The sequence below is a fragment of the Conger conger genome, chromosome 18 (genome assembly GCF_963514075.1).
Source record: "Conger conger chromosome 18, fConCon1.1, whole genome shotgun sequence".
NCBI classification, from domain to species: Eukaryota; Metazoa; Chordata; class Actinopteri; order Anguilliformes; family Congridae; genus Conger; species Conger conger.
In genome coordinates, this window is record NC_083777.1 from 10,254,599 (window position 1) to 10,281,351 (window position 26,753).

The 26,753-nt window shown below is 43.5% G+C and overlaps 2 protein-coding genes across 3 annotated transcripts in view; both read left to right on the plus strand.

Moving 5' to 3' along the window:
- The first annotated feature begins 532 nt into the window (after nucleotides 1-532).
- eloal (elongin A, like) lies at nucleotides 533-12,671 on the plus strand. Of its 2 annotated transcripts, XM_061227353.1 has the most exons (12): nucleotides 533-643; nucleotides 2,253-2,309; nucleotides 2,441-2,553; nucleotides 2,744-3,686; nucleotides 3,769-3,868; nucleotides 4,226-4,387; nucleotides 4,732-4,829; nucleotides 5,650-5,830; nucleotides 8,374-8,524; nucleotides 9,033-9,085; nucleotides 10,331-10,419; nucleotides 11,489-12,671. In XM_061227353.1, exons 1-11 carry the CDS (start codon nucleotides 569-571, stop codon nucleotides 10,414-10,416), a joined length of 2,019 nt encoding a protein of 672 aa, XP_061083337.1. In that variant the 5' UTR covers nucleotides 533-568; the 3' UTR covers nucleotides 10,417-10,419; nucleotides 11,489-12,671. The 2 variants fall into 2 exon arrangements, with proteins under 2 accessions (XP_061083337.1, XP_061083336.1); XM_061227352.1 differs by lacking the exon at nucleotides 9,033-9,085.
- A 4,095-nt stretch (nucleotides 12,672-16,766) lies between these two features.
- lrrc1 (leucine rich repeat containing 1) overlaps nucleotides 16,767-26,753 on the plus strand; it is a 45,566-nt gene continuing 35,579 nt past the window's right edge. The window contains exon 1 of the mRNA XM_061228338.1: nucleotides 16,767-17,339. Coding sequence (XP_061084322.1) covers nucleotides 17,181-17,339 — 159 coding nt within the window. The 5' untranslated portion in view covers nucleotides 16,767-17,180. The remainder of the gene's footprint in view (nucleotides 17,340-26,753) is intronic.

Below are 26,753 nucleotides of genomic sequence, written 5' to 3' on the forward strand. Positions count from 1 at the left end.
ACCAAGCAATTGGGAAGCATGACATATTACATCAGGTGTAGCCTAATGTAGGAATAGCGATTATTTAACATTATGTATGCCAAAGCTTACTGTGCAACACAAACAAAAGTTTCCGTTTAGCAAGACTTTTTAAACTAAACTTACTAGTAAAAGTAGGCTATAGATAAAGGAGCAGCAACAACAACAACATTTAGTTGTATTCAGCTTGAAATGTAATTCATTCTGCTTGTTCAATTTCGTTACGGATTTCTCTATTGCAGCTCACCATAAGTAAAGGTGTAGAAATACTCTGGGCAAATAATCACAGTTATAATGATATAATGTTGTTGGAACCAATTATTTCAGGAATATGCTTATTATGCAATTTGTACATGCACATTATATTGACATTATGGACATTGTTGCTTTTTATGAGTACGTCCATACTGTCAATCAAAATAAACAAAAATAAAACGCATTTCATACTTAATTTTGCATCATCCAATGAGCCCACGCCCCGTATAAAAGATGACGGCAGTAATTCCGACGTTTCCAAGCCGCAGGTGAGTTGCTCACGTGTGAGGTCGTAATGGCCGCTGCTGATGTTTTGAAGAAAGTCTTGCAATTAAAACGTCAACTTAAAGAATCACCAAATTCGAAAACGGTATGTTTTACAAAAAGTTTCCCATTAAAATTCAACCAATGTGTTTGAAGTGGATAGCAAATGATAAACCCATTTCATTTTTAAAATCCTATACGTAACTATACGCGCTACAATCACTATCGGTATAGCTTACTTTCCTATATGGAATTGATTATACTTTATATTGAAGGTTACTGTTTTTGTTGTGAATATCGTTTCAAACTTGTGGAATGCTTTGGGAAAAAACTGGTTATGGCCTAACACATTTGTATGTCATTTTTTTCGTCTGCGTAGATATTAGTTTCAACCTTGTTTTTAAGACTTTTAAATGATGAAAATACATGTACACATCCACTGCACTGCACAGTATTTGGAGTATTAAGTGTTTAATCAGTTTTGAAACCTGTATATTTGTGCATAGTAAAGGCATTTTTATTGCTGAGGATGACCCTTAGTGTATACCATGTTGGATTGCAATGTAGATCAGACCTAAATGGGTTCTCTTGGAGTTTCATGAATTAATGTTCCATACTCCACTGTTCTCCTTACACTCTGGAGTGTATTTGTTGTGGGTAGTTGATTCAGGAGGCAGGCATGTGCTGGATTCTAAAAATAAGACCACCCCTCCTCCACTGTGCCCCCGGACGGAATCCATCTTGGATCTGCTGTCCACCTGCTCTGCCCGCGAAATCAGAATTAAACCTCCCAAAAACGAAGAAAGGGGAACCATCGGAATGCAAACAAATACACATGGAAATGCTGAACCAAAGTTCTGAGCTCAACTTTGGGTCCTTTGGGGAGAAGTGTAACGGCACATTGAAATACGAGTCCCTCAGCTCGGTGACATCTGCTGTGAATATATCGCTGTCCTGCTGGTGCTGCTGCCAGTCTTGCGCGCCAGCCCTGGCTTGTGAGGTCAGCTAATTCTTTTTACAGCCAAGCTAGCTGCCGACATTAGCATTGCCCATTTATAGTACATAGTAGGGGCTGGCCAGTTCTGTGCTATTCCCATACATAGCTCCTTATCTCAGCGCACACTCAGCTATTCTGGCTTTTCAGAGATCCTATGGTAAGGGGCCTCTCCATATTCGGTGTCTCCGACTACGTTTTTATTTCTCAATGGGCTCTATTTTATGTGTGTAAAAAAGGCAGACTCTACGATGTGTGGTGGTGTTTGAGTAGTTACAGGGGTTTTATAGCATGGTACTAGGAGGAATGGCGCTGTGCTTTTTACAAGGCTAACGAGCGTAATATTCAGTGCGCAATAATAAGAGTTTAAGAACAGTGGAGTATGGAACCCCAAAAACATACATGAAGTCATGAAACTCCTAGAGAACCCATTTAGGTCTAATTATGCACTCGTAAATTGCTTTGGATTAAAAGCATCTGCTAAATGATTAATCAATGTAAATCTAATCACTAATCAAGTCTTTGGGGTTTGGGGGCATTTTAGGGCATGAGATTATGAACTGTCAGCATTTTGTTTTACTACTGTTATGCAATGTCATCTTGTTGTAATGAGCACTAATAAACAGGGCTTAGATTGCAGCGAGGGGTTTTTATGTTCCTCTTGAAAGTTGCTGCACAGTGATTTTTCACGGACCGTGTGAATCTAAACCTCTGGTTTCAGATCCTGAAAACCTTGACAAGACTTCAGGAACTGGACATAACCCTTACCATCCTCGCAGTAAGGGACAACTGCATAATCTCATCCCACTCGGTTGATTAGTATATTTCTCATGCACCGACCTGCAAAGGTTGCTTTTCATTTCTGATTCTTATTTTAAAGTAAAAAGGCTTTTCTTTCACATTCTTCAGGACACCGGAATAGGGAAAACAGTCAATGCTTTTCGGAAACACGCTGAGGCTGGAGAAGTGGCCAAATCATTAGTTACTCAATGGAAAAAGTTAGTTCCCAAGGACTCCACCAGGTATAACTTACTCTGTCATAATTTATATACTTGTATATTATTTTGATATTAGTAGAAGTAGCAACGCCATCAATATCAGTACTAGTATTGGCAGCCAAAGCTGTATGGTATGTAGTTTTGTAATGGTAGTACAGCCTTATTATGAGATGAATAACTGGGATCCTTGTGTGTTGACACATGTGATGCTCAGTCCAGTCCAGAATCAGTCAGGGGAGGAGGATGAATGCCATGGAGATCAGCGGGAGGTCTCTGAAAGCAAGCGGGAGGTCGCTGAAAACAAACGGGAGGTGCAGGCGGTCTCTGAAAACAAGAGGGGGGTCTCTGAAAGCAAGCGGGAGGTCTCTGAAAGCAAGCGGGAGGTCTCTGAAAGCAAGCGGGAGGTCGCTGAAAACAAGCGGGAGGTGCAGGAGGTCTCTGAAAACGAGCGGGAGGTCTCTGAGCACAAGCGGCAGGTGCGGGAGGTCTCTGAGGACAAGCAAGAGGTGCAAGAAGTCTCTGAAAAGCAGCGTAAAACGTCTGAATCCACAAGTCCAGATACCCAATGCAAATCTGTAGGCCGTCACAAGAAGAGCAAAGTTCCCTTCAGGCATGAGTCCAGAGGCAGCAGCTCCCATCGGAAGAGCTCTCCCAAAAAGGACAAAAGCAAAGTCTCGTCCCCCCAGCCCTCTCTGCCATCTCCGGTGCGTCCAAACGCTGATCCCAAATCCAGGGGAAACCATAAAAGTGGTGTGTCTGAGATCACAAATGGCCAAGAAGCCAAAAGCTCTCTGAAGGACAGGAAGTCCTCCAGGGCTAAGGAGATGTCTCCGGAGCGCAAGAAACGGGAGGAACCCTCGGACCGGAAGAAAGAGCGGAACCGCGAAGTGAAAAAGTCGGATGTGGAGGAGAGGAAGGTAAAGAAAGGAGGTGGGAGCGCCAGCGAGGATGAGAGCGCAAAGCCCACCATGTCCTTCGAGTCCTACCTCAGCTACGACGTGAAGGCCCCCAAGAGGAAGAAGAAGCTTTCTGACCGCCAGAAGCCTGCCAAGAAGCCCCGAGTGACTGCTGCCCCAGAGGAGCCTCAGGGGAAGGCCTCCAGTGGGAAGAGCAGAGCAGAGCAGCCCAAACAGCCTCCAGAGGAGTCTCCCAAAAAGGTAATATATATTTTTTTTATATAATGGGTAACGTGTCCTGTGTGTGTGTGTGTCCTGTGAACGTAGAGTTTTTGTTTTCCAGGCTTCCGTAGGATCCGTGATGGACTTGCTTAACATTCCACTGCCAACCTTCTTACCAGAGTGTGAGGACTTTACCGGCTTCCCATACTTTGAGAAGAAATGTGAGTATAAGCGGCCAGTGGTGTTTGTGCCCCAAGGTCCAGAAGCGTCCGTCTGTCACAGTTAAATGCTAAAGTGTGTCTTTGTTCACAAAAGCAGTTTGGCGAATTTATCACCAAAATAAAAATGTTTTGCATTTGCAGGATGAAAGAAAAACTAGAATGTGTTTGTCATAAACTAGATTATTATTTTTTGTTTCTTTCCTTTTGTACATACATCTTTGCCCTCAACCTCTGAATTGCATAGCTGCCTTATTAATGATGTTTATTTTTTCATCTGGAGCTCAATAGCCGTGTTGTGAGGTTAGCAGTTGGGCATCAGTCGCTCAGTCTCATGTTTCTAACCGATGCGACTCGCAGCCGAGGACGAGGCCTGTTCCATGGGTGAAGAGGCCCCCGTTTTCACCGGACAGAGGCTGAACCGGAAGATGCAGGTGTACTCTGGGGCAAAGACCACCTACCTGCCCTCCATGATGAGTCTGTACCAGCAGTGCATCCGTACGCTCCAGAACAACATCGACTGTGAGTCAGGCTTTTTCTTTCTTTTCTTTTTTGGTTTCTTTTTTTTTTTTTTTTTCCTCCCCCCTCAATTTGCATCTTTACTCCACACTTTTAGAACTGTTATCAAGCAATTCACCTTGGGTTAAAGTACAGACTCTTAGCTGTTATTAAAGGATATAAAAGATATAAAAAAAGTTTGCTTTCACCATGTAATCCTAGGCCCCCCCCCATTTCATACTTGTACATACTTGTCCCGAACGTTATGCAGGGCACTGTACGTGTGTGCATGGTTGTGTCTAGCCGTATGTATGTGGCTGGAGCCTGGGTTTCCTGGTGAATTGTGGGTAGTAAGGCCTGTCTTGCAGTGCTCTATGAGATCGGCGGGGTGCCGTTTGAAATTCTAGAGCCGGTCCTGGAACGCTGCACCCCCGAACAGCTGCTCCGGATCGAGGAATGTAACCCGGTAAGAGTGTCACCGTGGGCTGGCGAACACTGGTCCGACAACGTTTGGGTGCACTGGGGATTCTGGGAGGTGTCACATTGTTCTTTCCCCCCTCGTGAATGAGTCTGTGTGGGGAAAGCTCCTCGCCTGTCTCTGCCTGTGTCACAGGGCCCTGGTTTTTGCACACGGTTCCTCCACAGGAGAAAAGTCCTTGTGACATTGTTCAGCTGATGTCATCACACTGGAATCCACATGTGTTTTCCTTTGGTTCTCTGACCTCACTTCCTCTGTGGTACAGTGCATGCTCTCACTCAAGGTGACAAAACGCACCCCTTCCTCTCTCCTCCTCCAGCTGTTAGTCAGAAAAGAGCCCTTTTGTTGCTGTCTGGTTGGGGCCTGTTTCCTGTGGGGCGCCTTGGAGGTCTGATCGAAAAGGACATTACTACTGTTTAACGGTTTCACATGCTGTAATTTAAGACCCATTTGAGATGATTAATAATCTTCTCAGCTTGGTTTCATGTGCTGTAAAGGGGACAGGGAGATATATTGTGTGCATATGTGTCCCTCCAGGTCAATTTTTGTCTTGCGTTGCATTGGAAATGCCTGCTGTAGCAGATATTCTATCTGAAGCTGACATTGCCAGCAGGTGTAACCAATGTGTAATTTTATTGATGTCCTCCTTTGCACTTTAGGGTGTAGACCTTTTGTTGCTGCTGAAATCAGTAGCTGTGGGACTGGGGGTGGGGGCAGGACTTACCCCCTTTCCCCCATTTGCTTCATGTAATTTGAAATGGCGGTCGTTTGTGCTGATAAGTTATAGAGATGGATGCTTTTCCCGCAGGTGTACATTGGAGACACTGACCACCTGTGGGAGAAGCACTGTCAGAAGGACTTCAGGAGCGGCCGTCTGGAGGAGTACGAGTCTTGGAGGGAGATGCACCTCCGGCTGTCCAAAGAGCGGGAGAGGAAACTGAGGAAACTGACGGAGAGCATCGTCTCGGCTTACTCCAGGAAACCTGAACGTGCGTGTGTCACACAGACCGTGCTGGGCAGTTCCACGCCTGGAGGGCCTGTGTGTGTGTTGTGTGTGTTGACCAATTACCCTAGCTAAATGAGCTAATTGACAGTTTAACACTGGTCTACTTGTACATTTTATCACAGTAAAGTGTATCTTGTAGGGACGCAAGAGCAGTCTTTGGGTGTCATTCATGAATTTATCGAAGTGTATCTAAAATGTCTGGAGTGAATTAAGGCCAGAAGTTTGCATGGAAACCGGAAACCGATACGGCTCTTGGCTGCCTCGGGGAAACCCGTGTGCTGTGTCTGAATCTGGGGGCTCCCCTTCCCACTTTTGAGGCTGAACATTTAGGGCCCTGCTTTCTGAAGCACTGGAGCCGTGCAGAAAAATTGTGCTTCCTAGGAATTTCCTTTCCTTTCGGAATTTCCTTTAGGGCGCCTTAGTCTGTAAAGGGTTAACTTCAACAAAGCCTGTTTTTAATGATTGGGCTGGTTGAAGTGATGCATATGAAGATTTATTGACAGCGTTGCATGATCGACTGGTTTTTCACGTCTTCTCTTTCACTCCTTTCTTTTTTTTTTCGCCTGCATAATGAGGATTTTGTTTTATTTTGAAGTCGTCTACTGTGAATGCAGCCTGAATATTATTCAGAATTCTGTTGTGATTATTCTTTTAGAAAGAAGTTCCTGTATGCATGCTCACTAGATTGAAGACATCTCTGGCGAAGGCCACATTTTGTTTGAAACTGCCCTGTCTTGAGTGAACGGTATTCTGGGAAATGCTGTCCTCTCTGGTTGCTGTGAGCTGGATGTTCTCATTGGTCTGTTGCACTGCAGACAGTGATTTGAGCACTTTAAACAGTTGTGCACCATCACGGTCTCCTGCTAATGCAGGTTAGCTTGGGTCTGGCCATCTGTCCCCGGCGGCTATAAATAGCTGTAAACTGCACCCAGGCGGAGGGGTTAACTGAGAGGCCTTGCAGGTTTGTGAGTGATTACAGTGGTCTGGTAGGGCGGCAACCCTGACTCGCATAATCCAGCTTTTAAGAGATTTAATTTTTTTTTTTTTTACATGTTTTTTTATTTAGAGACATGCTTTATTCAGATATGTGAGTTTGGTACATGTTAATGTGCAACAATTATTACTGACAACCTTGCTGTCCTAACCGTCTGTCCCAGCTTCAAGTAATTTTTATTTGAAATCTGTGTGCAGGAGAGTTATTGTGCTGTGGTAGATGTTTTTCCTGAGATTAGCGGGGGTGTTTTGTGAAATGGGATTGAGTTGGCCATCCACTGTGCAACATCCATGTCAAAATCACTGGCAATGAACTGTTTAGTCAGGATGACTCGGCAGTTTTGCTTACATTTTCTTTGGCGCTCGACACCTCTTAGTCATTATGATTTCAGTCATGCAAAGTACAGTAGGATGTGGAAAATATAAGGATCGGTTTGGACAGTTCTATCGGGATTTTGCACCTGTTGTTCAGTTTCAATGACTGTTTTGATGGAATAAACTCGCATGATGTTGAAATGCTATCAATCATTATGGTTGACGGCTGTCGTAATCCATCTTCATTGTACCCTTTGTAGTGTCAATTTAGCCGATCCCATATTTTGGCTGGAGATGCGATATGTGCACCCGGCGGTCGAGCTGCACCTTCACGCCTGTTTTCCGTTCTGGTTCCTCAGTGGTGGAATGACTTGCCTACCACTGTCAGAACAGCAGAATCCCTCCCCCTATTTCGACGCAGACTCAAAACCCACCTTTTCAAACTCTACCTTAGTCCTCCCTCCTGATTTCCCCTGCCCCTCCTTTCTGATATCCCTATCCTTGTCTAACCCCCCCCCCCCCCCCCCCCAAAAAAAGTTCTGGATGTGATGCTTTGACTTATGGTAGAACCTATGCACTAAAATGTAAAATGTAAAATATGACATGTCATAGTTCCTCCCGTGCTGGCCTAATGCTCACTCTTCACTTCCTTACTTTCGGTTGTACCTGCTTCTCACCAATCCGTGTTCAGTCTTCTATGTTTTTAAAGGTTTGACAGGTAGCTTCTTCATTGAACCAGACTGCCTCTCCTCTCCGCTTCATCTTTGCCCTAAACTGAAACAGAATTACCAATGACCCGAGTTATCACTTCAAACCTGAAGTGAGCGGAAATTTGTTCAGCCGTTTGAAATGCCCCGCTGGAGTTACACCGAACTGCCAATCATTGTCAATTTCCCAAAATACTTTATGCTCATTTCTTCACATCTCGAGGTGAATTTGGGTTCATCTGAAAGACCATCAGCACTCTGATATGCTTTATCAAAAGGGCTCTGATCTAGAGTAGGGACTTGTCTTCGAACCTCATCCATTCTGATCAAAGGGTCCTGTACTGATGAGCCTATGGGTCCATTGTTATACACTGTCTGTGTTGTTGAGCCAACTCTCTGGGAGGATAGGAGCAGTGAAGGCCCTTTGCTCTCAGGTTACCGTGCATTACCCCCTTCACCAGGGCTGCAGTCGCTGTTCACTGGCTAATCGGCTCTGCTGCTCCCTCTACAGGTCGGCAGGTGAAGTTGGCCTTCATCAACTCCACGGTCAAACCGCCCAGGAACATACGGATCAAACAGGAACTGCACGGCACCGCCGGGCCCGTAATGTTATCCAGCCTGCCGGACCGGCCCAGGTCCACTCACGCCCTGGACAGAACCAGGTCAGTCCACACTCCTGGGCGCGCTCGCATGCTACGACTTGTGCTGCTAACCCTCACCGGAGTTAGGCTGTTGTGGTATTCTGTTGTTGGCAGTTCAAGATGACTCCACATTCACCAGCTGCTCTGAGGATCTCCAGCCTTGCTCTCTGGATGTGCTCATGTGAGGCCTTCCGTGGGGGGTGACTGAGCATTGATTGCTGTGATTGGCTGTCAAGCTCAGATGGAACGCTGTGATTGGACAGTTGTTGTTGTGGGCCTGAGAGGCTGGCTGCTGTGAGCAATGATGGGGGCGGAAGGCAGCTGTGCGCAGGGCTCTTGCAGGGGAGTGAGCAGCGGTTTTCATGGAGGATGTCCTTACCTGAACCCTGCCGAAACACCTGAACACTGTTCTGTCAAAATCAGTACATTCAACAAGCAATTTAATCTCATTTAGACATTTCTGTAACTTTTGTGCAGACTTTACCTCACTGAATTGGCAATGTTTTTACCAATTTGTTTTTTTTCCAAGATATGCCAGTGGGGTACGAATTTCTCATCAAGCAAATGGTATCTTAAAACAAGGTAATTCTGTTTCAGAAAAAAAACTTACCAAATCAAAACTCTTAAAACAGGCTTTTGTTCATGTGCCTTCATAAATGTGTGCAGCTACCTGTAAATTTGTTGATTCAGATCAGTCAATTCTTTTGTCAAAGCCCCAAAGCTAACTCATATTACTGGCAATAGCTTGTACCTTGGCAATGTCCCCAATGTTTTAGATTTTTTCCAAGATCTTTATTTTTGTCAACAAGAGCCTTCCATCAGTTGAGTTTTGACTTTAGCATGATCTTAATAGATTTCACTTTGCTCTGGATTTGGACTGTGTCACTGCATCGCTTACGGCCCTGTGTACTGTCCGTGTCCAATCGGGGCCTGACATTGGGCATATACCTCTGGGGGGTGATGGTGGAAGCCGAAATGCCTTTTGCGTGAGGCGAGCCAGGCGCGGGGATCAGGGGAAGTGCTGTATAAACTGGTTTGGTTCCGGTTTGAAGCAGTGTGTGGGTCTGCCCTCCGACGTGGCTGAAAAGCCAGTCTTCCCTGTGTACACAGCTCCCACTGAACCGTCATCCACCATCTGTGAATTTATTCATTTACTTATTTGCCGTACTCACCAACTTACTTTGTTACTGTCTGACTCTTACTTTCTTACTGTACTTTACTTTACTTTTCCTGACTTTACTTACGACCTCTAATTTGTCCCAAAGAGTTCTGAGAAATAGATGTGGCAGTGAGGGAGTTGAAGTTTGGGTTGAGCTTTTTTGAAAATGTTATTTTTATTCTTTTTTTTAAACCACATGCTGAGATGGTTCGGGGTAGAAGATGCTGATGCTCCGAGATCTAACGCAGAGTGCCGAACACCTCGCTTATGCTGTGAAATCCATACTCGCTGAAGTTGACCCGGGCAATAGGGAGAAAATGAGAATCTGCTTTAACTGAAATAAATCTTATGATTTTGATTTGGTGCTTGTGGCCTCTGAACCGAAGTAGACCGTATTAAAATACTTATGCCCCCGTAGCACAATGGATCACTGATCTTCAGGCACAAACTAGTGCTGTTTCCCCTTCAGTATGGCACCCTGCTCTTGGCATTGCTCATTTTAATATAGCGGCGTCATTTTGTGATTGTAAGCCAATTTCTTTTTGCCTCTAACTGCTTGAATACCTAAACTTGTTGTGCCCCGCTGTATTTCTGTGGAATTGCCCATGTCAAACATGTCTTGCTAGATCAGTGCATGATGTCACTTCCTGCCTCTCCCTCCCTTTTAGCACCAAGCCTTCAGACAGCAGAGCCCGGCCCAGCTGCAGCAACATTCCGTCCAGCGCCAGCCAAGCACCGGAACCCAGGAAGTTGAAGAGTGAGTCTCACCCTCTCCTGCCCACTTCCTGTGGAGACTTCTGTCTGTCTGCATTCTAGGGGCATTGTTCCGTCACAACGCGCAGTCTAGGGGCACTGTTCCGTGTCAACACGCAGTCTAGGGGCACTGTTCCGTGTCAACACGCATTCTAGCGGCACTGTTCCGTGTCAACACGCATTCTAGCGGCACTGTTCCGTGTCAACACGCATTCTAGGGGCACTTTTCCGTCACAACACGCGTTCTAGGGGCGCTGTTCCATCACAACACGCATTCTAGGGGCGCTGTTCCATCACAACACGCATTCTAGGGGCGCTGTTCCGTCACAACACGCATTCTAGGGGCGCTGTTCCCCTAGTCTAGCTAAAACATGTCTGTTGAACCTGTGGAGAAACGAGTTCAGATATGTTCTAGTATGTGTTGCGCTTACAAATGGCCTATTCTATCATAAATGATGCCCCATGATAAATTTATGCTTTACCTAGTATGCTTTATTAGTTTTATCATTACTTATCATACATTTAACAACTTATTTAAAGGCACCCTAAGGGTATTTCACAGCCCCTCAGGGTGTACTGTTTGCAGACAAGGCCATTAAGGGAATTGCTTTCTTCGTCTTGAACCTGGTAATCTATCACCCCGTTAATACTTCCTACATTTCAATTGAAGCTTATGGTGTGCTCGTGCCTGTCTGCAGCTTGAAACGAGAACCGCAGTAGCACTATTTCACCACTAGAGGGACTGATGTGCCATGAGAATAATTGTCGCTTGTAAAGGGTAGAGTGAGGCCACAACCCCAAAGTGAAGTTGTCATTCTCTCATGAGTCATCTTTGCAGTGATCGGTACTGTGTGTGCAACAACTTTCTCCAGAGCCCATAAAGTCCTTCAGTCCTATTCTGATTTGTTGAAACGGGTCCATGTCTATATGGGGCGGTAAATGTGCAGTAACTATTTCCTCTGTTAGTAGAGTTTCACGGATTTTTATTTTTATTTATTTATTTATTTTTTTTAATTTTAAAGAGCAGTTTTGCTGAGCCTAAAGACTGTCTGTCTGTGTGTTCTCCCCTTGAGGAGTGGCTCCCATCATGGCGAAGTCCTTGAAGGCCTTTAAGAAGCAGCTGGTCCACAGATGAACCCGCCATGGGGGTGGTGCACCATGGACCCGGTGAATGGTTTGGGATCGGGTCTTTTTCTACTCCGACTCGTCTCTGGGCCAACCCTAACCTTGTTGGAATTGATTGCCTGAAAAATACTGTATGTTGGTGTCGCAATGAAGTCTCACTTGACTCGTCGGTGAAAACGAATCATGACACTTTACGCATTGATTGTTCATTTAAATCATATAAAAGTTTGAAACTGAATTTATTGAATATCCTGAGAAACTCATTAACCTGTGTACTGTTATTTTTATTTTATTATTTATTTATTTTTTGGTCAGTTTTGCTTTACTACTGTGCATACTCCAATTGTTAGTAAGATTGGAAATGCTACAAAGAAGGAAATTGCTACTTTTGGGATTTGAATAGTTTTCAAAAAGGCCTGGAATTGTATGTATGAATGAAGCCTTTCAATTTTACAGTAACATGTAATGTGTTGGCTCCCCCTAGTGGTCTTGGGCATAAATACAATGAATTGAATGGTTTGGAGAAGCTACTCCATATTCACATTATAAATATCATCATTGACCATGTTTGTGCAAAACATGTTACTTAAATTTAAAATCTAGTGGTTTGTCTATCATAATTTCATTTGTTGCCATTACTTCAATTCCCACCCTCATTTGTGATATCAAAGTGATTAGTTCAACAAAATTGAGGAATGAGTGATTTTGTTCAATATTTGCCTACATTTTCCCCTTGTTTGGAATATTCAATGTCCCATTGCTGTAGCAGCTTCTGCCATCAATTCGGGACAGTCCAGACTAGCATTTGAATGCAGTCTTTGCAGCCAAAAAAAAGCCTGTGCAATCGCTATACCTGGGACTTCCTTTGCCACTAAAGTCCTGTCTCTGTGGGCAGTGAGAAGGCCAGTTATACGCTTCTTTCTGGCCTGCTGCTCAGTGTGTGTGGTAGCAGTCAGGATTCAACACCAGACTGGGCTGTGTTCTCCTACTGAGAATGCTTATACATTAAAAAACAAAAAGCAAACCGACAAAGGGGGAAATGTTTGGCAATTGTCATAAAAGTATGTGCATTCAAAACAAAAAGGAAAAGGCAAAATTAATAAAGGTATTTGTGACTGTCATGGAAGTACACTTTGCTATAAGCGTGTATTTTGTGATTTGTAAGCACCATTTGGGTCCAACATTTTTAGTGGTCCAATATCGTGCTTGTACACACAGTTTTTACCTCCTCAATAATACATTTCCTTCAAACAAAGAATGTGTGTGCAGCCTTTAATTCAGCAAGATGTTTGGCCATGTTCAGCACTGAATCGATCTGGATTAATATGCTGAGGTTGCAATCTCAATCTGAGATGATGCTGGAGATTAGTGATAATGGCTGAGGCAGCTGTCAGAAATGGATTCCTGATGACCATGCAAGCTCCTGGCTTTGGGAGGGGAACATGGTAATGTGTAACTGAAATAACCACACATCAGAATACGCAATGTGCTGTTATGCTTGTGTAGGAGAGAGGATGGCACTGTTCTAAAGACTAATTCCACGGTCATTAGACTATGGAATCAATCTACCCCACACACATGACTCTTGTGCATTTGTATTTTTTTATTCATTTTATTTTTTATTTTTTATTTATTTTTTTAAACACTGTCATGTCCTGTTGGATGATGGTTCTCTGTTTTGGAAAAGCATCCCACCCAAAAAGCAGTGCATAAGAAATCTGGGAAGAGATTGCATGGAAGGGTTTAATTATTTATTCTATCTAAACCACCTACAGGTTACAGTGCCATGACAGTATTTGCCCTCTTCCTGATTTGCTCTATTATTCTATGGTTTCAGGTCTTTAGACAAAAAAATAATAGATTAAGGAAACCTCAGTAAATGCAAAACAAATTCAAATGAATTTATTTCATGAAAATTGAACCTCCATATCACTCTTGTGGGACGGGTAACTGGCTTATCCGCCATTAGCAGCAATAGCTGCAACAAAACCTTTCCAACAATAAATCAGTCTCGCATCAATTTGGAATATTTTTGTCTGCTCTTTGCAGAACTGCTTTAATACAAATTGGTACTGCCACGACATCTCTATTGGGAACAAGTCTGTACTTTGACTAGGTTTAATTAAGTTTCTTTTCAACTGTTCAGATGTTGATTTAAGAATTTTCTGGTACTGGGGAAATAATTTTTTCACATGGGTGATAATTAAAAAAAACTTATTTAATGAGAATTTTTTGTGTTAATCGGTTTCCCCTTTGTCTAACATCGCCTATAAAGATCTGTAACTATTCATCGTGACCATGATAATGGAGGAACTCGGAAAGTGAGCAAGTGTGATTTCACTGTACTGTACAATACCGATTGCAGGCCTGTACTTAAAATTGTTTTGAATCAAGTAATTGCAGTTAATCCCTCTTCACTAAATGTTAAAGTTGAATCTAGAGTTGAATCTTGAGGACTCCGTCGTTATCTAACTTGGATCAAATCTATGTGGCTTCTTTATCCTTCGTGTCATAACTTTATATTCTTACTTGTTTCGGTTGAACACTGGCATTGTTGTATTTGTTTTACCTTCTGGCGCTGTATATCTGATCCTCTTCTGCAGGGATCATCAACTCTGGCCCTCAAATCCAAATCCAGCCCTGGTTTTCCCTTCTGCCAGATAATTAGTGCTACTGATTGGCCAGACTGCCTTCACACCTGACTCCCAGGTGAAGGGAGGGTGGAAAAGCGGCAGTTCTCAGCCTTCGGGGACCATGAGCTGAAACCTGCACTACTGGGATCTCTGCCAACTTTGAGAATTGATTGATATGTTTTCATATGCATATATCTGACAAATAAAACCATGAAGGTGTGTCTCCACATTTTGTTTATGGCACTGCTGTGTAAAACATTAGTTAAATGTGGCTTAGGCTTGTACCGCTGAGAGACATGAATATGTCATTGTAAGTCCGCAGCATTGGTTATCTTAAATTACCTGATCATTATACGCTGGATTTCCTGAAATGAACTGAATTAAAAATGATTTTAAACTAGTTATTGTGGTGCTCTACTTCAGTTTGCTTCTATGTTCCCAGGCCACACATAACTATGGGTCAGAGTCAGGGGTATTCTGCTCTGCTGGAGAAGTATTTAAAATATGTCTGTTGAACTTCAACAGGAGTTACTTGAATTTGGTTGGAACTTTGGTTGGCTGTGGCCAGATGAGACCAAAATTGAGCTTTCTGGGCAGGCCACCAATGGCGGTTGAGGCAGCGAATGATTATGTTGAAGAGGACATTGTACCTACAGTGCAATAAGGCCGTGGATCTGTGTTGAGTCGTTTAGCACGGATGGGTTATGCGTGTCATGTTAACATCAATCAGATCTTGAGCCCCAGCACTGAACAAGGGCTAAAACTGGACCGGAAATGGATCATTCTGCATAACAATGATCCAAAGTGTACCTCAAGATGACTACTTTGCAAAGGCTGTCTCAGTCACCAGACTTGAAACCGATCGGTTTGAACAGTTGTGCAGGATTTAAAAAATCTAGTTGTGTGTGGAGGAATGGTGAAAGATCCCCTGCTGTGTTCAATAATCTCATAAAACGCTACAGAACATGACTGTACTGTCATCCCTTTGAAGGGAGGGTGTACAATGTACTGAAATATTGTGTGAATATTTCCAATCTTTCTGGGAAAGAAAGTTTTTTAAATGGGTCATTTTTTTCTCTCAGCAATTGTATTAGTATCAAATATGTAATAATTTCCCTAATTAGGCTATAATGTAACATCGAATGTTACCTGTGCTGAATCTGTGAAAATGCTGTGTAATATTTAGTTTAATGTGTTGAAATTTTGTTAGTTTGCTGAATTCTCACATTAACATATTAATGTGTCTTATTAAATTTGCTTTCTGCCCATTTTGCATTATGAATATATAACAATGATTAATGCACTTTTGACAAAACAGCAGTGGTTCTATATCAATCTAACCAGGTCTAAACTTTAGGAATATTCCAAAGTTTGGGGTCACCTTCTGCTTTTTCTGATTTCATATTTTATTGTAATCAAACAATTAATATGTGGTCAAAGTGCAGACTCCAAGCTTTTAAAAGGCATTTTTATTCATTTTGGTTTCACCATGTGGTAATTACATTACTTCTTTTTATATGTAGTCCCCCATTTCGATGTTTGAGACAAATGAACATAATGTCATATAAAAGAGTCATGTTTTGCATGTGGTTGCATATCCTTTGCATGCCATGACTTCCTGATGTCTGTGACACTTCAATCAGAGTCTGGATACCTTTTTTTCAAGTTGTCCTACAAGCAATACCAAAACTATTCGTATTTGAATGGATCTCTAATGGAATTGGGGGGGACTAGATTCAGCTGTAAATTATGCTGATACAGTATGAAACACATTTGCTGGCTAAATGGTTTTAAGTCATCCACTTAAAACCACTGTGCTGCTGTCAGATATGTAGTAGATACTAAAATAATTATATTTTCAACTGGAAAATTCGTCAGGAGAAATAATTATTGTAGTATCAACTGCATATCTGGCAGCAGCATGATGGTTTGGGCTCATTTCATACCTTGGACCCTTGATGCCAAGGTGTGAAAGCGTATTGTATAGGTAGACCTACGAGTTTCTGTTCAAAGTCGCGTGTTCTGACGTCATTTTAATGGTGAAGATATCTTTTTGAGCGATTAATAACTGCGGAGTGGATGACAGTATAAGTTCACACTTCCCTCTGCCAAAATATGACGGTCCATAGTTCCCCAAGTGATAAAACTAATAAACACATTTCTATGAGCGTCTAAGAACGCCCAACAAAGTTATAGGCTATCATACTCGACTAACTTCCCTTATTTTGTAACCTCTGAGAAAGGCATAGTTCCCTTTCACACACTAAATCTGGGCAATTATCATTTGAATTTCATGCATATTAGCCTGTTAATTGCCTTCGTATGGGGAGAATCTCTAATTTAAACAGTCATAGTCGTGTAAAAACTGCTGTAGTTGTCACATCTTTCAACTAGCTATACAGAGTTTCCAATCTGCATGAAGTTTGTGCAAACTTGCAGGTAGGTAACGCAAAGCGCGCCAGGGGGACTGCACTATCTCACCCTCGGCCGTCCCTCCCTTGTTCCCACGATACACCGAGGGAGGGAGAGGAGGAGTGAAACAAAGGGAGGAGCAGTTAGGAATGGTGACGTCACATTGGAATGAGGGAGTGAATGTTCCGGGTCAGAAACTGGAATGAGAGGAAATTAACTCTAGAGCGAGAAAAACACGAAATCGGAACCGACCAAAACCGAGATGTAAGCGTCGGTCAGTGAAAATAAAGGCCAAACTATTCAACATTCCAACGACTGGGAAGATTTGAAAATCGGATAGAAGCCAGCGTGAGGATAAAAAGTATTTGAAGTGTGAGAGCACGACCAGCGGTTTTATTCCATGTTACTCTTTGCAGTTTATTTATGCCCTGAGAGGTGGTTTGCGCGTTTGTTCGCTGTTAAAAGTCGCACGAAGAGACGCTGCTGTAGCTGATACTGTGCGCGGAAACTTGGGAGTTCTTTTCTTTTGGATTCTCCATTTATTTTGTGTAGTTGTGGGGGGATTTTCGAAGAACGGAGTTTATAGCAACCCGTGATGTTTCACTGTATTCCCTTGTGGCGGTGTAACCGTCACATTGAAACGATCGATAAACGCCACTGTTCTCTAGCGTACGTCCCAGAAGAAATCTATCGCTACACTCGCAGTTTGGAGGAGCTTCTGCTTGACGCGAACCAGCTACGGGACCTGCCTAAGGTAAGACCTGGAGCCGGGACAGATCTTCATGACATGCCAAGTGACGTGAAATATTTATTCAGGAAGATCCCTGACTGCTTGGTTAAGGGGCTTTTTGTGGATGAATGACTATGCGAGTTAGTGTTTATTCCATTCGCTTTGGTCGATGTCACGGGAAAATGCCAGAACACTGCTCTATCGCGGAGTTTCTAGCAGGTTGTAGGCTACGTGGAGCTGGTTGGCTACGCCGCGCGTCTCAATGTGAAAGGTATTGTTCACGTTACGCAATGACGGGGCAGAAGGCCACGGTATTAATTAATTAATTAATTATTTATCGAATGGGCCTACGGCCACAACACCTTGTTGCGCTCTTTGATCAAACAACCGCAGCTATTCTCTGCACTCTGCGCTCTATACACTTCCGTCCTCTGCAACCACTTCTCCACCGTGTTAGGCTGTAGAGGAATTGTGCAATGATCGCGGACTCCGGCAAGAACCACAGGCATTCCATATCTTTTATTGCTCTCTTATCTCACTCGCGAGCTGTGAGCAATGTATTAGGTCACTTAGGTGTTGCCTAAATGCCACAATAAAAGGGACCTGTTCATTGTTTTGAGAGGCAGTAAATAGCTTTGGTTTCTGCCTGGGCAGACACTTTATCTTTGCATAGTGTCTTGAGTGGTTCTTTTCCTGTGAACCGATGCAAATGCAGTCTGGAGTGTCAGCTGTACTGAACATTGAACCTGTGCTGGAAAGCTCAAACCCTCACTGACGGTGTGGTGTCGTTTCATTGTAAGCTGTTTTCCAGATGGCGACTCGAGGAGTGTTCAGACAGGGCAGATGTGGCTGAAGACTGGTCATAAAGTTGACTTCAGTCAAATGCTAGGCCTGTAAATGAGAAGACAGAGCAGGGGGTACTTGAGTATTTGAGGCTGTGAAACCTCAAAGCCTCAAGCCTCTGAAACCTCATTCTTTGCATTATTGCACATGCAGGTAATCGTTTGTGTAAGGACCACGTCGCCAGTCCCCTGGAACTGCAGAGTTGGGCTTTCTTTGCCATAAGTCAGCCACATGTGTTTATGTATGGTGCTTTGGCTTGTAGGTAATCCCATGTTGGGTGGACCTGTGCTATGTCTAACAGAGGAAGTCTTCCAGCTCACAGGTGTTCTGTCCCAGCTCTCCGATGGTACGGCAGATTCACATACGAGGCTACAATAACATTAGTGTGAACTCTTCTTCTCTGGTTTTATTGCTGAACTCAATGATCTCAGGGTTTTGTTTTTGTTTTGTACATTCTTGAGTTCAGAACAGTGCTACCCCCCATGCATACGTGCACACACGCGCGCACACGCGCACACACGCGCACGCACACGCGCGCACACACACTCACACAGTTTGAACTTGCTGTTCCCTTGGCCTAGGATGAAGTGTAGCACATCACAGCCTCTGCTGAGTTTAAAAAAAGGGTCACTTTTGACCTTCTGCGATTGATCGGAATGATATCCCTCAAATGTTTTCCTATGGGGGAGGTAACGCCAGCCCCTCTCGGATACTGCTGATTGGATCTGACCCACTTTGAACAAGCCTCCATTACATTCTGCCCCTGATTAGAATGCAGAGGTGACTTTGCTTTTGCACTGAAGATAATAGCAAGCTCCGTCACCACATTCTTTAATTATTACTGGAATATGTAACTTTTTTCTTTTTTTTCTTTTCTTAAGCCCGTGTCCCCAATTCACTGAGATGCCACTTTTGAAACTTTGTAAGGCTGTACCAGAATCATGAAGTTGAATTAACATACAACTGAGCACAGTTTGATTATAAATTTTTAGTTATGTAAAGAGAAACAAGATGTTTCGTTTTTTTCAGCATTGGCGAAAGGGTGTGGCTGACGGGGCATTTTGCGTACCCAACACCTTCGTCAGGAGTGAGCTCCATTGGTTAAATTTGTTTGACGTATTATATATTTACTCAGCTGCATGTTTACGTGTTGAGGAATTTGGACTCGGTACCTTGTTCGACACTTACAGCAGCTGTTCTCCCTCTTGGGCTGAAAACATGCTACCTCCTGGTTACCGGCCCTGCTCCCTTAACATCACATCACACCGTCTTTATTTAGTTTGAACATTTTCAGCAGAAAACTGGCAGGACTAATCCACACTGAAGTATTTGTTCATCTGCTGCTCAGTGTCACTGTCAGCTCCCCAGTATGAGAGAACGAGCCTGAAACGCAGAATCACTCTCACCTCTGCCCTCTGTAATCCTTTGGTATGTGCGAGAGAAGTTTTGATTGATCGACCTCTTCATTTCGATGAATTCTTCCACCGTGATGAAGTGTATGTGATTGTGCAGGTTTATTTGGGATGTTGCCCGATGGCTGTACATGCAGACCTGGAGAAATATGTTTTCCATAAGGATCCTATCGATAAAAGTGAGGCAGTTTATACTTTAAAAGCCAAGCGCTCAAAGGTATCTTAATAACCATTTAATTTTCAGCCCTCTTTATGACTTCATAAACAGTTGTAACTTTTCCTGGATTCTAGTAAATAAGTACATTTCTGTATTTATTTCCCCAGTTACGATTCCTACTGATTAGGGGACACCATTTAGGCTCTGTTTCATTGCCTCAGTGTCAGTGCGCTCCTGCGGTCCTGAAAGACGGTAGCACAATCCGTGGAAGGTATTGAGCCAGACATGACTGCTTGTCACTGCTGAGATGCTACAGTGGGCGACTGACTGCACAGCTGGGGCAGAAAGGTCACAGGTGCCTGAGGAGTCCATGCTGAGTGACGAGGCTGGGAGACGCTCTCTCCCTTCCCATTGGACCGCGGTGGCCAATCGGGCGCCAGGGCTAATCTGCGGTTAGCGCAGACATTGGCCGAGTCTGGAGTATGTGACCCGTCAGCGGGTTGGGAACGTGCACCTCAGACAGACATGTCAGTCAGGTGACCTCTCGGCGGTCCTGGTTGTTCCCACGTGGACCGGCTCTGACCTTCTGCCTCTGCCAGGAGCCGAACATACACTGGGGTCATGCAGAATTTCACAGGAGTGTTTGTTCCACTCAAAAGTGTCTGACTGTTCCAACGCGTATGTATTGCCGGTGCAAATTGTTGACTCTGCACTTTCTGGACGTGCTTTGCGGGCCTAGTGAAGATGTTTAGATTAGTTATGAAGGTCTTTATTTTAGTGCTAGACTTTTTTTCCCCTGCTTGTGTCCCTTCGGGAGAGACATAATTTGTTATCACGGCATTTCCTTTCCTGCTATTATCTGATATGAATGCTTTTTTACCACAGGTGAAATGGCAGTATGGTATTTTGTTTTGGTGTTTTCTATTCGAATTGTTGCTGGGTCATCCCCATGCCTGGACCTCCATTAAAGCTTTAGAAATGAGGCCTTGCAAATCCCTTTAATGGAGTAATCAAATCTGAGAAATATGCTGCTGAGAGCTATCATTGTTTGGTCAAAAGTCATTTCCCTAGATAGGAAAATGAATGGGAAATATTCATTTTAGACCGTTTTAGTCACTGTAATGCCAGTCCTGCATAGCACTATTATTTATTCTTTTAATCAGTTGAAGGTGACACACAGTGGATTTTCTTCAATTGTATTGCCCATGACTGGTCATTTTTAAAACCTAATTGAAATTTATAGTGAGTCTTCACGTCAGCACCTGTGCCTCTGTATTATTCGCTGGTTGAAAACCCTGTTCGTGCAGCTGGGTTAGTTGATGTGAGTTTGGGGTTAACTTTGCACCGGATTCCTCGTAATGTGTCTTTCTCACCGCTGATTGAGTGATTTTCTTCCCACCGGGGAGCTATTTTTTATTTCTTTTTTACCTCATTTGTTTTGGGCATTCAGGCCTGATTTTTGTTTTTTTGCCTGATTTTATTTTATCTTTCCTCTAGAGTCTCATAAAGGCCTAAGCAAAATAACATTTTAGAGAATTTTTAGTGATGTGTCATATAAAAAAACCTGACCATTGCCGTAGACAAATATTATGTTAAAATGGGGAATACGTTGCAGGTGGCTTTTTAATAACATCAGTCTTAAGTCTGCCGCCATTAGGCTGTGCACCGAGGCCTGTTTTCATGCAGCTTGTTAAATGCTTGTGCCTGTTTGTCATGCATTTTGCTTATCAGAAATTAGCGAAACAGTAACTTTATTGCATTGTAGTTGTTTCAAAGTTGATTCATATTTATATTAACTGAAATGGAATGACTCATTTGCTTGGTTTGCATTCTGTCAGAATTTTTAAGCATGTAAGAGTAACTTACATGTACTCTTAAAAATGCAAGTATATTTGGACCATTCAACTGTATAACGTATGTGTGCCGTCACTGACAGTGCATAGCCTTCACAAAATGCAAAATGCAAAAAACCCCCAAAAAACTATATCCAAAACTGAAAACCTAAAAGGTAGAAGAAGAATAATGGAAAAACAAACCATAAGAATGATCAAAATAAAGTAAAAGTAAACGATAAGAGCAACTATGCTTGCCCACTGTTATTCCTAGCCTGAAGTTAAAAGTTAAAAACACTGGTATTGGTATCGGTCTTGGAAAAAAACAGAATTTAATAGGTGGCTTTTTTTTTTTTTTTTTCAAGGCCAGAATATAATCTGGCCTGAATTCAGTGAATATTTCTTCTTTGACTTGCAAATGGATGCAAGATTTAGTACACTTCTTCTCTGGAAACTGTTTGCATTACTTTTGGGGATTGCTGAGCTCACCAAACTTTATAATAATGATGGTTCACTTTATCATTAATGAATAAAAAGATTGGCTAAAATATTTACCTCATATTTCATATCCCCCTTGGCAGTGGTCAGGGACAAAGTTTCATGAATGTTTTGATTTGATTGTGTCCTTCCTCCCATAGACCTTTTCTCTTGTTCTGTTGAGCTATGTGCTGTGGTTTTCAACTCTGCTCCAATCATTACACAGATTGAAATGTTGTGCTACATGTCGAGGGCTTTATTACGAGCTTGTCCAAACTTGAAATCGTAGTGGGCCAGCCAGTTTCTCTCCTTCCCATAAAAGGCAACAAGAGCGATTTATGGATAAAAAGTTTCAGTCTTCTACCAATCAACTGTTTTGTTCGATGCACACGTTTTGGGAATCCCAGGGGATGTGTTCATCTCAGGTTATTTATGCCTACACTAATGCACAAATGTGCCAAATGAACCAGACTAATAGCAAATGAGGCAGACTAATAGTTGGACTGGGGTGCGTGTGTGTGCAGGCCTGCTTACATGTCTGTCTTTGGCAGTCTGTGTGTGTGTGTGTGTGTGTGTGTGTGTGTGTGTGTGTGTGTGTGTGTGTGTGTGTGAGTGTGAGTGTGAGTGTGAGTGTGAGTGTGAGTGTGAGAGTGTGAGTGTGAGTGTGAGTGTGAGTGTGAGTGTGAGTGTGAGTGTGAGTGTGAGTGTGTGTGTGTGTGTGTGTGTGTGTGTGTGAGTGTGAGTGTGAGTGTGAGTGTGAGTGTGAGTGTGAGTGTGAGTGTGAGTGTGAGTGTGAGTGTGAGTGTGTGTGTGTGAGTGTGAGTGTGAGTGTGAGTGTGAGTGTGAGTGTGAGTGTGAGTGTGAGTGTGAGTGTGAGTGTGAGTGTGTGAGTGTGAGTGTGTGAGTGTGAGTGTGAGTGTGTGAGTGTGTGAGTGTGTGAGTGTGTGAGTGTGTGAGTGTGTGAGTGTGTGAGTGTGTGAGTGTGTGAGTGTGTGTGTGAGTGTGAGTGTGAGTGTGAGTGTGTGTGTGAGTGTGTGTGTGAGTGTGTGTGTGAGTGTGAGTGTGAGTGTGAGTGTGAGTGTGAGTGTGAGTGTGAGTGTGAGTGTGAGTGTGAGTGCTGTACTGTGTGTGTGTGTGTGTGTGTGTGTGTGTGTGTGTGTGTGTGTGCGCGCTTTTGTCCATGCGTGCATGCGTGTGTGTGCATGTGTATGCGTGTTCATGCTTGGCTGTCCTTCCGTGGTCTTTAGTCACCTCTCCCACAGATACGCAAGTTACCACACCCCATTTTTCCCCCGGAGCTTTGAGAACACGATACCTGACTACTCCCAAAATAGGGGGTCAAAGGTCGTGGACGAAACTGTCATGGAACAGTATCTGTACAGACCCTGTGAAATCGGTGGGCAGATGGGGTGGGATGGGGGGTGGGGGGGTGGGGTGGGTAGAGTTATTAACAGATCCCCTCCAGTCCATTTCACTGGAGCCAGAAGTGGTATGGAAGCACTATAATCACATAAGAGTGACACAATCTGTGAAATCCTGTCTCATCTTGTCTCGTTTTGGCCAAACTGGGATCTTTATCATCCCACACATGATATCAGAGGCCGGCTTGGCGGTCCTTCCCCCGCGCTTCTGCTAAAGTCAGTCGATGCCCCCAGAGTCTAATTGCCCTCTGCCCTGGAATTGCACACACAGGGAAAAATTGTTCGCCACATTTTTGGAAAAGTGTCTGGATTTATCATGACTGGCAAGCTGCAGAATAACTGGGTCGCTGCAAATCCGTGGACACGTTTGCGGTCAGGTCCGCGGAGACCACGGTAAAAAGAGCGACCCACGGTAACCAATCCTCAAGGGCCGTTGTGGAGCGCAGTCCGCCACCTCGTTAAACTCGCCGTTTGGTTTGTTACCGTGGCAGTGGGGGGAATGCAGAGGGGCAGCGGCGGAGGTTTGTGTCGAGGGAGAATAAATCCGACCGAGCGCACTTTTTCACATCCCAAAGTGCCTGTTTTTCACTGTAATTTTCAGCGCTGGAGACCGTCCCTCAAATGTAGCTCTTGCGTTTTTTTGGACGGCCAAATGATACAGTGTTCGAAAAAAGCCTTCCTGTGAACGACCGCAGCTATGAAACCGTGCCCCTTAGCCCCGGCGCGTCCGTCTCAGAGCTCTTGTACGGCGATAGCCCGTTTGTGCAGGCCGACACACAGGATTTTACACTGCATTGTGAATCTGTGAAGCATAATCCTGTATGAAGGGCAGCTTTTGTGCCTCTAATTTGTACAGCTGGGTATTAACTGAAGTGCTTCAGGTTTAGTGCTTAATTTGAGGTTGTAACAAATCAAAACTCACTGTTAACTTACAGCCCCGTTCTGTAAGAGGCCTGGTTCCCTATACAGTTCAATATGGAGGAGGGCCCAGGCAGGTTTTTATCGGTCCACTAAAATAGCATCAACCGTGTCCAGCATATATCCATATTCTCAGAGGTGAGTCATACGAGAAATCAGCTCAGTCGTGCCATGAAGAGTTCTACTCGAGACTCCTGAAGTTCTGACTAGTGAAGGGACAATGCTAGCCTGGTGTCTGAGAGGCAGATGATTTGCCTCATTTCGCAGTGAGTAATCTGAGCTACGTACCACTGCGACAGTCTGCAGAGATGCTTATATCTGTGATGTCAAGAGTAGTTGATTACTTTATCAGTTAAGTTCCAAATAACTCGCATGAAGTAACCGGTTTGTCAAAAGCAATGTTGAAAATCCCAGCTGTGGCTCTGGAGCGGTTCGTGATGTTGACGTCCGTTTCTGGCAATAATGATTAAAAGATGGATCACATCCCTTTAATGCGGTTATATAATTGAGCCGTATTAATTTTTAAACGGTTGCGGATTGTCCTCGGTGGTGGTAGCGGACGGGGAGATCTGGTTTAGGGTTGTTCCGATCAAGAGCGCCGTTTAGACGCACCCACTTTAGCCACTTCCTGCTGATATGGATTTATGATGTTCGACTTGCAGCCAGCAAGCATTTCCCTGGACAAACATGAAGGTGTTACGGGATTGGTTTTGTTATGTAAAAAAACTGGAGGAACAAAAGTCCGCCAGTCACTTAACAATGCATTACTTATTAAGTGTTTGAATCTGTCTGCGCGCACTCACTTAACATGAAGAAAATCTCATTATAGTAATTCATTCGGGGTAGAAAGCTTAGTCTGTAGTGTCTTAATATTGGCCGACATGAAGTCTTTATACTTTACAGTTACTGAGATTAATGATGTGCTTTCCAATGCTCGTTTTAAGCAGCTGCCTCTTTTTTTAGTGCTTAGTGCTGTTCATTTATAAGATACTGCTCCAAATGTGTTATTCTGCCTCTGAGAATTACATTGAACAGAATAGGAAAATCCCTAAACAAGGTTTGTTTTGGTTTAGTTTAAAAGGATCTTAATTTAAAATAAGGAGATTACCTAAATTGAAATATCAAAGTCACTTAGATCACATTTCGTCCCAATTCTGACATTTGGTCTGAACAACAGCTGAACCTCTTGACCACATCTGCATGCTTTTATGCATTTAGTTGGCCCATTAAATATTTGCATTAGCAAGTTGGTGTACAGGTCTATCTAATAAAGTGTGGTGTGGTACATAGTCATGTTTTGTATTTGGTTGCTTGTCCTTTGTATGCCATGGCTTCCTGATGTCTGTGACCTATCAACATCCCCAGAGTCTGGATATCTTTCTTTTAGGTTGTCTTACAAGCGATACTAAAACCTCTTTGCATTTGAATGGATCTCTATGGGGATTGGGGGGTAGGACTCGATTACGCTGATACAGTATGGAACACATTTGTAGACGAAATGGTTTTCAAGGTCATCAAGGGTCTGAGGTATCAAGCCAGCCTCAAACCTCCGGCTGTCCGTAGATATGTCATAGATACTACAAGGGTTGTTTCTCCCGAATCATTTTTCTATTGAGCTCAACATGAAGATTAGTGAGGAGAAACAACCCTTGTAGTATCTACTGCATATCTGGCAACACTATGTTGATTAAGGTTAATTTGATACCTTTGACTTTTGATGACGTAAAACCATTTAGCCAACAAATGTGCTCCATACTGTATCAGCATAATTTACAAAAAACGTATAAAAATATGCTTTAATAAAAGCTTTGACACTTTGAATTGTTTGATTTTGTCTGCTATCAATCAGAAAAGGCAGAAAAGGGCAAGGTGTGCCCAAAACCTTTGACTGGTTCTGTATGTGCACCAAGCAGCTGAAAAGGAGATCAGAATGTAAACCTGAGTGTTGTCGTTAGGCACAAAATACTTTTGATTTTTTTACTTCAATGCTAATAGCTACAAAATGAGAACTACAATAGAACTATGGCAAGAAAATTCAAGCTTCAGCCGACCTCCAGCCTAACTAGTGCAGGCAGCTGGACGGCTGTTTCACTCTGAAGAGGAGAGAAACTCACAAACGAGTTTCACTTTCGCACTCGTTTGCTTCCTCGCCCAGACCGCTCGTGTTTAGGATGGCGATTGGAAGACGAGGGTCTAAGATAAGATAAGATAAGATATACTTTATTGAACCATGTGGGTTAATTTGTCCTCTGCATTTGACCCATCCTAGTTACCTAGGAGCAGTGGGCAGCCACAGTGCAGCGCCCGGGGAGCAATGTGGGGTTAAGGGCCTTGCTCAAGGGCCCAACGGCTGTGCGGATCATTTTTATTGTGGCTCC